The 12,744-nt window shown below is 32.5% G+C and overlaps 1 protein-coding gene and 1 long non-coding RNA gene across 2 annotated transcripts; one reads left to right on the plus strand and one right to left on the minus strand.

Annotated features, from left to right (window-relative positions):
- Positions 1-5,515: 5,515 nt before the first annotated feature.
- On the minus strand, positions 5,516-7,014 carry LOC103839573. Its single transcript, XR_627406.3, has 2 exons — positions 5,961-7,014; positions 5,516-5,884 (listed from the first exon to the last, which is right to left on the minus strand). It is a non-coding gene; the product is annotated as an uncharacterized LOC103839573 (long non-coding RNA).
- Positions 7,015-7,675: 661 nt separating this feature from the next.
- On the plus strand, positions 7,676-10,452 carry LOC103839572 (transcription factor bHLH28). Its single transcript, XM_009116075.3, has one exon. The coding sequence runs from the start codon at positions 7,967-7,969 to the stop codon at positions 9,494-9,496; it is 1,530 nt and encodes a 509-aa protein (XP_009114323.2). The 5' UTR covers positions 7,676-7,966; the 3' UTR covers positions 9,497-10,452.
- Positions 10,453-12,744: the final 2,292 nt, after the last annotated feature.

Genomic DNA, 12,744 nt, shown 5'->3' on the forward strand with positions numbered 1-12,744 from the left:
TATTTGCTTTGCCAAAAAAAAAAAAGAATCGGAAAGATAAATTAGCAACTAAAAAAACTCTGTTAACCTCTCATCAATTCCAATACTGAACCAATAATTGTTTGATCGAATCACTGAAAAGAGCTTCAGATTTCAAGGTGATTCTGAATTGCATGTTTACTCAATTGAATTGTAAATAAGATTGATTTCTTCTCTTGGATTCAGTTTGGTGTGATTTATCACTCAGTCGTTGTTTTGTTTGCAGAGTAATATAATTAATTACATGTGTAGATTAGGTGATTTGTATCTTCGCTAAAGTTTGATCGTACAATAATTTGTTTTTGATTAAAAAACTTGTGCTTTTGTTGGATTCTTCGCTGTTTTCTCTCCCATCGAGGAATTGTTAGCTTGAATTTTGGAATAAATAAGCAGTTTTTTTTTGACTAAAGGTTTAGAATAAATAAGCAGTTAGTTTTAAATGTACAATGATTATTATTTGATTCGTGTAGGATCATTTTGCTAATGTTTTGTTGCTGCGCAAAAACTACCTTGTGAGTTTAAAAAGAAAAATTTAAAAGTAAAAAAATATATTCTCTTTCTGTTTTACAAGTTTTTCAAATTTCATTCTAATCAACTCCTAAAAAATTGGTCACATCCCAGATTTCCTTAAAATTCCTATGGATTTTGCATATATTAAAATTTAATTTTGTACAAATATAACTCAAAATTCAAAGTCAAACACAAAACTAATCTATTACTTTTTTTGAAACTTTTATTTGCTCTATTCACCCTAAAATTTTGGATTCTAAAATTTTGAATTATTCACGAAAATATCATTATTTATTAAAAATATTTTTTTTCGAAAATGGTTGTTGTACTCAATTATCCTCATCTTCCTCTTTTATTTACAACATTGCTATTGTCATCAATACATCAACCACCATAAACAAACAATTTCAAGCTTTAAATGCCCCTAAAATCAACGTCTACATCTTCATATTTCTATTTCTTACACACACAAACCATTTTCCTTCCGCTTTCTCTTTTATTTCATCCCAAAATCCCAACTTTTTATTTCAAAATTTATAAGCATACTAGAGTTACTCAAGTTCATGATTCTTGGTCAAGAACGAGTGAGTAACTTTCATTAAGAAGTGATGTGTGCTTGGAGAAGTTAAAAATGAACCTCATTGGATCTAACAATGATTTTTGAATTTTTTTTTCAGATCTGTTCGCAAGAAGACTTATGTGTAAGTCTTATACAATGAGAAGACTTATATGGGAGTCTTCTATCCAATGCAGAGGTTAGTTTTGCAATTGATCTTATGTTGGGTTTTTTAAAGATGGTTTCTCTCGAAGTCTTCCAATTTTTATTTGTTAACAAAAAAATCCCGAAAATACCAGAGAAGTCTTCTATGATAAACAATTTAGTTTTGCAATTGACCAAATTGTATCAGAAATTTTACTTTTTCTTGAAGACTTACATGGAAGTCTTCTCAACTATCGGTGGAAGTCTTCTCATTGTCGGTGAAAGTTGTCTCAGGTTACTTTTGCAATTGAAAAATAAAACTTAACTATTTTATTTTATTTAGACGGTTTTCATGTAAGTTTTCCGAGAGAAGACTTACACGGAAGTCTTCCAAAGATTTATTCCGAGATTCTGGTCAAACCTTTGGTTATCACAGAAGACTTATGTGTAAGTCTTCTGCCGAAAAACTTACATGTAAATTGTCTAGTTAAAATAAAATATTTAAATTTTATTTTTCTCTTTGAAGACTTCCATGTAAGTCTTCTAGAAAAAGTAAAATTTCTGACACAATTCGGTCAATTGGAAACCTAACATGTTTATCCTAGAAGACTTACTTCTCTGGTATTTTTTTTGAGATTTTTTCAAACAAAACTAGGCCAATATTAACAAGGGAAGATTTCCAAAGAAGTCTATTGTAGAGTAGACTTCTATGAAAGTTTTCTTTTGTAAATTTTCAATTGCAAATATGACTTATGTAGAAGACTTCCTAGAAAACTTCCATGGAAGTCTACGTCAATGTTTAATAAACTTTCATTTTCTTTAAAACTTTAAAGACTTTTTAACATTTTCTTGTTAGTTCATGTATATTAGTTAATATTGGAGCTACTAAATGAAATTGATAACTTAATTGGTGATAATTATGAGGTTACCAATATTCATGTTTATTAAAGTTTCTAGCTAACTTGAGAAGACTTATGTGGAAGCTTTCTACATTAGTTTTTGTAAACTTGTTAAGTAACTTTAAGATTCAGAACTTAGAAGTGTTAAGTAACTTCACAAATATCAAGTCATATGGTTTAGTGTGTCTTCTTATATCATAACATATACTTTTTAACTTTCATGAAATTTAAAATTTCAATTTTCACTTCAAATTTGAGATTTCCGCTTAAATTTCTGCTTATATTTTTATTTCCCGCTTGAAATTTAAGTCTTCCGAGGAGTCTTTAGAGAAGTTTTCCGAGAATACTTCTAGTCAAAGTGTTATATGTTTGAACTTATGTAATGTTTGATCTTTTGTGAATTTGACTAAGTTTTCTTGAAAAAATTTCTCCCTTAGTTGTAGTAAATTTGACTAATTTGTTTCTGTTATTGTGTTTGCTCTTTAAGTTGTATCAATAACTTGAATAACTTCTCCCTTAGTTGTAGTAAATTTGACTAATTTGTTTCTGTTATTGTGTTTGCTCTTTAAGTTGTATCAATAACTTGAATAACTTCAATAATATCAAGTACTTTTGGAAAGATAATATTATAGATATGAACATATTTACCTAATTTTTTCATAAATATCTATTCAAAATTTACAAAAGAATTCACAACTAAAAGAGTGCACATAAAAATCACAAAACCGACCATAAACAAAACTATTATATAGCATTCTTCCGCAAAGACAAATGTGGACTCCACTTGATATGGGAGAAAACTCCGTCACAAGAATTTCAGGAATTCTTCTAGAGCATTATATGTTAGAAAACTTCCCATAAGTCATCCAAAGTCTGACTCGGATGAGTCAGATCTAAAAAAAAATGCAAATCCAATAACGTTCAAATGAGTTTAAAACAAAAAAAAATGAGTGGAAGATGAGATATATCTACCTTTGAAGAACACACAAAAATACATATCCAAAAAATTTAAATATGCCTTTAAAGGAGTAGAATATAAGAAACATGTAATAAGAACATGCAAAACAAGATGAATTAGTGAGAAAGACATGAGACAAAAACTGATATATTGATATAAAGTTTAGTGCTTTCAAGTTCTAAGAGATTACAGAGAGGTTGGAGAGTTTTAGTTTGAGAAAAAAGGTAAGAGCTTTAAGCAACCAGAGGTTACCAAATGAAAAAAATCAGACATAGAATCTTACCAAAACACTCATATATGTTATGAAAGAGGAGACATGGGAGAAGAATCATCATAAGACTTCTAGAAGGTTTCCAAAGTCTGACTTAGATCTGAAAAACCTGCAAATCCAAAAACATTAAAATGGCTTCAAAACAGAAAAATGAGTAAAAAATAAGATAGATCTACCTTTATAAAACACACGTACATATCTAAATTTATAGATCTACCTTTAAAGGAGTGTAAGATGAGAACCATGTAATTAAAAAGCTTCAAAAACAAGATAAATTAGTGAAAAAGACATGAGACAAAAAATGAAAAATTGATATAAATTTTGGTGTTTTCAAGTTTAAATAGATTAGAGAGAGGTTGGGGAGTTTTAGAGTGAGAAACATTACATTTTTGTTGCGGCCATTTGAGAGGAAGAAAGAGAATGTGTAAATTTTCTTTATATAGTGAGACAAAAGATTCCAATTATGTTAAATATTTTCGATTCAGAAGACTTTTAGTGAAGTTTTCTAACTTAATTTACTATTCGCTCAGAGGACTTCTTCTCTAGAAGTCTTCTAGTGCATTTTTTGTTAGAAAACTTAACTAACAAGAACTCTAAAATCAAATAATTAATTAAACATAAACAAACTCTTCATTAAACTTAAAATCAATTTTTAAAATATGCAATGTACTCAAAACTAAACACATATATGTCAAATTTAATTTTTTTAAGTGAAGATTCTAAAATCTAACCCTAAAATACAAACAATACTACGACATATGATACCAAACCCTAAACCAAAGAATATCATGATTCAATCTACATTCACTCATCTGTGTTGAAAATAATTCAATTTTACTATATCATAATTTATATCATTTACAAATCTTTATAATTACATGATTTCAAATTTTCCCCCGAAAAATATTTTTTATAAAATTTATACTTATCTTTTAGATCAACTATATGAGAAGACTTCTTCGAAATCTTACACATGACTTACAGAACCTCAGAAAACTTCCAAGTGTTATATTCATAAAAATGAATTCTGTTTTTTTTTTATTTGGTCATATGGGACTGGTTGTATTTTTACTAGCCTTTTGGATTATTTTTGCATTTTATTGAAGTTTGGGTATACTTCTGAGTTTAAAATCAAGTTTTGAGTCATATTTGACAAATTCCCTATTAAAATTCCTTCAAATCATCAATTCAATAAGACCCCCTAATTTTGTGATGAAAAGACTAAACTAACTATCCTGAATTTTTTTTATAATCATTTAAAAGTAATTTATAAAACATTTATAGAATTTTATAAACCCAACCGGCTCCTAAAATTATAACTTTAAATAATAATCACTAAACCGTAAACCAAAGTGTTTAAGTATTTTTGAAAAATTATTTTGATAATTGGAAGACTAATGAATCTACAGATATGTAACAATTAATGAAAATTAAAACGGTAAGAACTCAAGCTTCGATTCCAGACTACATGGTGAATCTTACCATTCCAACGACCGTGAATTAATTAGTTAAGTTAGGGAAAAAAGTTTGCTAGCTACACGAGATTTACTATAATATGATGGAAACCATCCGATGTATCCGAATGTGTCAATAACTACAAGACGTTAATGATAATACATGCCACATGTACAACATATCATTTAGTATGTTAATAACATCACAACAATGTTTAATTGATTTTAAAAAATGTTAATGGGGTTATTATGTAATATTTTAAAGTTAAACTCCAATTAACAATATCCGACCCGATTCATCTCATAAACCCGACCCGAGGAAACCCTTCTTCCCCAAATCGCCATTTCATGTCTTCCTAGGGTTTGAAAGGAAAAAAATTGGAGGTTTCGTAGAGAGATTGAGAGAGAGATGGAGAGAGACAGAGAGGCATGGGTGAACAAGAGGCGGAGGATGTCTCCTCAACTGCACCACGTGCAACACAAACTTGATGTGTCTCAGACATGTCTTTTTCTGTTGTTTGGAAGTGTCATGGTTGGTTCTCGGAAAATGTATTGTTTTGGTCATTTGAATGTGTCTTCTTTGGTCCTCGGATATGGCCTCTTGGCACTTGGATATGTATTTTTGTAATGTCTATGATAAATTTGGTTCTCGGATCTGAATGTGTTTTGTTTGAATGAAAAATTGATTATTTTAGATGTCAAATATGAAGCCCATAACAAACAATATATTACACTAAACACATGATGTTCAAACCATTACAAGGGTTTTTGAGGATCTGATACTAACAAATAGGAATAACATTACAAGGGGTTTTTGAGGATCCGACAATAATCATGACCAAAGCATTCCTTACAATAACAACTTCAGAGTTTGAGAAAAGCGTTGATGATGTCTTCTTCAGCCTCTTATTTTTTCACCAAATCACTTCGAAGCTTTGAAATGGTCTTCTTCAATTCCGTAATAGTTTTGTTCTTCTCGTGAATTTCGTTTCTAGCTTCAATCAAAGCTTTTTTTTGCCATCCAAAAGCATCTTCCTCATCAAACCATTGAAAAAAATTGCAGTCACCTCCTCTCTAACACAAAAACAAAATTAAAAACTTTCCAAGAAACTCCATGACAATATATAGAAGATTCACAATTATCTTATACCTTGTATTTTTCACACCCATAGAAGCTTCGACCCGGATTTTTGCCTGCCCAAGCTTGAGATATCTTGGCCGGAATTCCACAGTAGCAAAGCACATTGCCTTCAATTGCCTTGCCCTTTAGCTTATTGCTCCATCCTCCACCCAATTCCATCTCTCTGTCTTTCTTTCTTTTTGAAAATCGATTTAGGGATAGTCTTCTCGGTTTTATGGAGTTAGGTCGGGTCGGGTTTTCCTTTGTTATCTGGGGTTTACGTTTTTATAATTACATAATAACCCCATTAACTTTTCTTAAAATCAATAAAAACTTGTTGTGATGTTATTGACATATTAAATGATATATTGTACATGTGGCATGTATTATCATTAACGTCGTGTAATTATTGACATATTCGGATACATCGGATGGTTTCCACCATATTATAGTAAACCTCTTGTAGCTAGCAAACTTTTTTCCTATAAATTATATGTTTTGTCATTTTATGTAACAAGTAAACAAACTTTTGCGAACCAAAACTGAAAACCCACCATGAAATCTTAGTTGATATATTCCTTCAGTGTTTTAAAAAGAATTAGGTTACAAAAGATAATATATCATATTTTAATTTTAAGAAAAAGATGCAAGGGGCAAAGCAAACAAAGATTTAATGATAACAACAAAACAAAAATATTCAGTGTTACGTACAATCATTTTCAGAAGATATTGGCCTTAAAAAAGAAAAACAAAAAAATGAGAAAGTAATTTAGGAAAAAAAAAAACAACAGATAAGCATATGATATCTGCTATGTGATTGGTAAAATATTGAAAAATCAATTGATCACACGATTCACTGGTGTATAAAATGTTGCGTCCCGTTCTTACGATAAAAATAACTAGGTTAAGACCCGCGCCTTGCGCAGAATGAATATTAAATATAAATTATTTTTAAGTATTATATATTTTGTACATATTATGAAATAATAAATATATATTAAATAATTAAAAATTTAGTAACTATTACGTATATAATTAAATTGGTACCAATACTTAAATAAATTTTATTAATCGAGACAAACACTTTTTCTATTTTATATGTTATAAAATTAAGTTTACATGATATTAACATAGATATATAGTACATTTTTAATATTGACATCTATTAAAAAATATTTTATCTTCATATTATTTTTGATCGTTTGTATTTCTTTATAACAAAAATTTTAAATCAATGATAACAATAACAATAAAAAATTTGTGGGATGTTTAATAGTTTTAGTAATTTATAATTTTAAAAACATTCAATGCAAAGTTTAAAATCAAAATATTAAGTTATCAATAATTGTTCAAAATGTTTATCAAAAAAATTCAAAGCAAATTTGAAATTAAAATACTTATGTATTTATATGATATATAATTTATTTTTTTAAAATATTAATATACATATATATAATATTTATTAAATAAGACTTCTTACTTCTGTAATTTTGTAATCATTTGTATCTTGTTATAACATAAATTTTAAACCATAGATAATAAAAATTTCAACGTGAGATTTTTAACAACTTTAGTCATTTATATTCGTTTTTTAAAATTCAAAATATAGCATATATGAAAAAATCTAAATTTTTATTATATAGTTAACGTGGTTGTTTAATTTATTTTAATAAGTTAATATTTTTAAAAATGATAGAGAAAGGGTAATTTTATCAAATCTTTATTATTCAAAATCATTAATTGTCATATATACTTTAGCCACATCAGGTAATTCCGTTATTTTTATTTAAGGAAACAATGAAAACCATTTATGATTAATTTATGGTTAGTTTAATAAAAAGTTTATTATATATTTATATGGACCAATATATTTTTTAAAGGATTCTAAAAATGATTGTGGTGATGACATGTGACTACAAAAATATGTTGTAATGATTCTCTTTTAATATATAAGATATTTGTAACTTACAACCTTCCCTGTAGCTTTCTATAAATTTCCCAAGCAAAACACTTTCTTTCAAAGAATTATCTATACGATGGATCACTTAAATACAAACTTTACCGCATCCATGATCGAGGCTCTCATGAATTCTCCCTCTTCCGATTCCTGGCCGCCACTCTCTCCGGCGAATCCCAGCCCGGACAGTGCTCTCCAGAAGCGGTTACAAGCTGTGTTAAATGGAACACACGAAGCTTGGACCTACGTCATTTTCTGGACACCGTCGTACTACGACTTTTCCGGCGACTCGGTGCTCAAATGGGGAGACGGAATTTACAAAGGCGAAGAAGCTGATAAGACTCGGCGGAGGAGGAGGACGGTGGCGGAGAATGAGCACCGCAGTACCATTTTGCGGGAGCTTAGCTCGATGATCTCCGACGAAGCTTTGCTAGTGATGGGGGACGAAGACGATCTGGAAGTTTCGGATCCATCGTGGTTTTATTTGACTTCGATGACGGTTAGCTTCGGTAGTGGGTCCGGGTTACCGGGTAAGGCGTTCGCTACATATAAACCAGTTTGGGTAACCGGGTCGGATCATATAATGGGGTCGGGTTGTGATCGTGCTAAAAAGGGTGGTGATTTAGGGTTGCAAACCATCGTATGTATTCCTTTGGATAACGGAGTGTTGGAGCTAGGATCCACCGCGGAGATCCAACAAACCCCGGATCTTTTTAATAAGATCCGAGTCGTTTTTAGTTTCGAAGGATCCAGAGATTTTTCGGGTGACCCGAATTCAAACTCCTTCCCGCTTTTCTCAACTCAGTTAGATAACGGTGGTGGTTCAAGTACCGTAACCTTTAGCCCGTATCCTGGTCCATTTTATCCACAAATCCTGAATACTTTATCTCAGGAAATAAATTTCAACACGTTAGAGGGAGATCACTCCGGCGAAATACATAGTACGAACCGGAATGCTTATCCCGGTCAGATACAAAACGATGACGGGCACATTGATGATTTCGTTCACTCTGACATAGAAGCTACCGTGGCGCCGGATAACAAACGGAAAAAGAAACGCGGGAGAAAACTTGCAAACGGTAGGAAAGAGCCGTTGAATCACGTACAAGCGGAGCGGTTGAGACGCGAGAAGCTAAACATGCAATTTTATGCGTTACGAGCGACTGTGCCAAACGTATCAAAGATGGACAAAGCATCGTTGCTAGGAGACGCGATTTGTTACATCAACGAGCTGAAATCGAGGGCGGAAAACGCGGAATCAAAGAAAAACGCGATTCAAATGGAGCTCAACAAACTTAGAGAGGAGATCGCTGGACGAAACGCGGTCTCCAGCGTCTGTAGGGGCGAGGGAAACGCATCGGAGAATGAAACGGCTAATATTGACGTGAAGATTCTTGGTTGCGATGCGATGGTTAGGTTGGAATCGAGCAAGAGAAATCATCCTGCAGCGAGACTGATGAATGCGTTTATGGATTTGGATGTTGAGTTGAATCATGCTAGCATTTCGGTGATTCATGATCTTATGATTCAACAAGCTACGGTGAAGATGGGATCGAGAATGTACACGCAAGACCAGCTTCGGGCCATGTTGGTCTCCAAAATTAATTAGGGATATGTTTTTGAGAATGTTGTGATTCTTCTCGTGAATTTACAAACCTAAACACTCAACATTGGTAAGAATATTTGTGGTTTTAAAGATCGAGTTTGGGTTTCCATATTTATCGGCGCCTCGGGGGTGGTGGTGCATCTTTTAAACTCCAAAATAGTATACCTCACGATCGGTACGTAAAGAGAAGATTGATTTGGTCTTACGTAACTTGAGGACACGTATAAGATTTAAAACACTAAAAACAACATTATTTCTTTTAACGTTGTTGCATGAATCTTAAAATGGTATCTCAACAACTCATTAAATTATTTTAGCAAAAAAACAACTAATTAAATAAGAAATAATATTATAATATTTTTAGGTATCGAAAACCATTCGAAATGGATTTTGCATCCACTTTTTTTTCATCCACATTACGTGGTCTCGTAACATATATAGACATGTCCATACTTTTCTAGGAAAACTATAAATTATTGTAATTTACATTTGAGAAATTGATTGAAATATACTAATTTGCATACTATTTTCAAAAATACATTAATATTTGGGTATATTGTTTAGTAATAATTATTTAGGGTTTTAATATTTAGGGGTGGATCTGATTTATAAACTTCTATATATAAATAATTTTTAAATATTTATCAATGATTTAGGAGGGTTAATTTTATCTTTTTCATAATAAATTTATGGTATTTATGAAAATAATTATCATTTAAAGATAAATTTGAAAATCGGTAGTAAATAGAGATAAAGTTAGACTTCTTTTAAATTTTAGCTATTTTGCATTTACTTTATGGATTTGAAAGATTTTTCCCACACGAATTTTTTGAGTAAAATGTTTTATATAATTAAGTTGATCAAAAATTATTTCATTCTTTTGTTTTGGTGTATCATAAATACTTAAGCCATCAAAGCATCTGATGATATTTAGGTGAATTTATAAAGAATGAAATGATTAAAAAAACATAAAATAGGTGAACAAGAAGAGTCGAGACTTAAGAGGATCGTCCAAAGTGTTGGGAATCTGATCCTGCAAGCTGTCAACTAATGTCGTTATTATTTTATAAAATTATTATTTTGTGAAACTTAAGTACTACTGATGGTGATTTTCTAACCTCCGGTTCCACCAATAATCAGTTCTCCCTGCTCAAAGTTGTCCTTCACACTGTTGATTGTATGTTCTGGAAAGGAACCTCTTTTGTCAATCAAACCTCGTGAAAGCTTTCAAACCATTGGATCCATTATAGAGTTTAGACGGAACTGATAACTCATAAGAGGTTGATAAGTTTTTTTTACTTCAAAAAAAGAAAATAATTGTTCACCGTCTGCCGTTGGTAAGTTTTTTTCGGCTCTAGTTCTTACGATGATAACGTATCCTCTTGGTTTTGTGTTGAGTTCGGTGCTTAGGCTTATTTTCATGGTTTGGAATGTTTGTTTCGCTTGTGCGGTTAGGATTGCATTACAATCGGTTTGTATTTGCGTTTGGAGAAGATAGGACGTAGAACTAGTGAACTATGTTTTGGTGTTTGGCTTTGTTCTAAGCCGGCACTGGAACAGGATCCTGGTAAAATGAGTACGTGTTTCCAGGGGAGGATCCATTTGGAAGGTGTCAACTGACACCACAAAAAGAGGATAAGTTTCATTGTGTGGAAACCGAAATTCGCACTGTCGATTTCCGTAATCGAGAAAGTCAAGAAACATTAATTTTCCCTGAGGTCACGGATTTCTGCTAAGCCAAACATTAAGTGATCAAAATATGAAAAACAGACAAAGCAAAATAAATCGAAAAGAAAAAATGAGAGCAACGTAAGGATGATCTTATTTCGAATCCATGTCTGAGCGTAGCGATCGTATAATATGTTCTAAAAGCCCCGGCTTCAAGAGCTGTCAGCAAGATCTACAGTTCTAACCACCTAAACTTCGAACCTAGTTGAGTCACAGCTCGCTAACGAAATCAAAAATCAAAAATTGCTTAAATTTCTCTAAGTTATAGGTTGATGTATAAAAGTTTTTGTCCCTTGCGCCTCTCACCTTGGCTCTCCATATATATGCCTCCAAGGTCGGTCGTTTTCCCTTTTCTGCCCCCGATTCGAATCTATCCCTTCGCAAACATATTCCTTATTCTCTCGATCTTCATGATTATCTTAGAAACTTGACATTTATCTTATTTTTTATTTATCTTCTGTGAATGCCAGATAAACCGTCATTGTAATTTGGGCTCATTCTCATCTGAAATTGCAAATGGGCTTTCGCCGTAGATATTCTCGGGTTGTTTTTTTACTTGACATTTTTACGATTTCTTTCAGAGAAATCGTCTTTTTATACAATGTTGGTTCCCATTCCGTTGATCCCTAGAGACAATTCAAACTAATCTTATAGTCGAGATAACAATGGTGTTAAGTTAACCGTTATCGTTTATACGATTTATTCAAAATTTTATGAAAAACAAGTCCTTGTTATTTTTGTCGTAAAATTTCAACAATAACTCCAATCGAGACGGAACAAGGATCCGTTTGGCAAAGACTCGACATAGAGTGCTATGAAGACAAGACGAACTGAAGAGTGGGATTTCGTCGACTCGTAGGGACGGGGAACGGTGTGGCCGCCCTTATGGGCGGCGAGAGGATGTGTGGCCGTCCGTATGGGAGTCGAGAGGATGTGTGGCCGCCCTTATGGGCGGTGAGACGAAGACGTGACCACCCTTATGGTCGGCGAGAGGAGGCATAGCCACCCTTATGGGCGGCGGAAACGAGCGTGGCCGCCCTTACGGCGGCCAGACAAGGCACGTTGGCTGTGCTAGTGGTTGGATGGAAGCATGGACGCCCGCTGGCGAGATGGACTGGAGACGATGAGAAGTCAGGACGCGGCCGTTTCTCATCGCATCGTGTTGAGAGGTCAAGTATACCTTCTGCGAGAACTTGTTTCATCGATTTTTTAACCACAAAATTTTTTAATTCTCGTATTCTTTTTACTTTAAAGGGAGAAAATATTTTCCGTGGTAATTTCCAGTCATCGATTCCGTTGTGACCGATTTTGATCTCAAACATTTTGTAAACTATTTGTGTATTAATCAATTGTGGCTCAGTGGTAGGAAAGTGTAGTAATGAACCCTAAAATATTGGGTTTGATACCACCGAGTGAGCCCTTAAAATATCTTTTTCAAATTTACACAATTTTATTTATATTGTGACCCAATATAAATTTTCTGCTGGTTCCGCCACTGTGTGTTTCAATGCTCCGGTGCTTAG

This window comes from Brassica rapa, chromosome A09 (assembly GCF_000309985.2).
Source record: "Brassica rapa cultivar Chiifu-401-42 chromosome A09, CAAS_Brap_v3.01, whole genome shotgun sequence".
NCBI lineage: Eukaryota > Viridiplantae > Streptophyta > Magnoliopsida > Brassicales > Brassicaceae > Brassica > Brassica rapa.

Coding starts and splice junctions, on each gene's coding strand:
- LOC103839572 (XM_009116075.3), top strand. CDS start 7,967: ATGGATCACTTAAATACAAACTTTACCGCATCCATGATCGAGGCTCTC.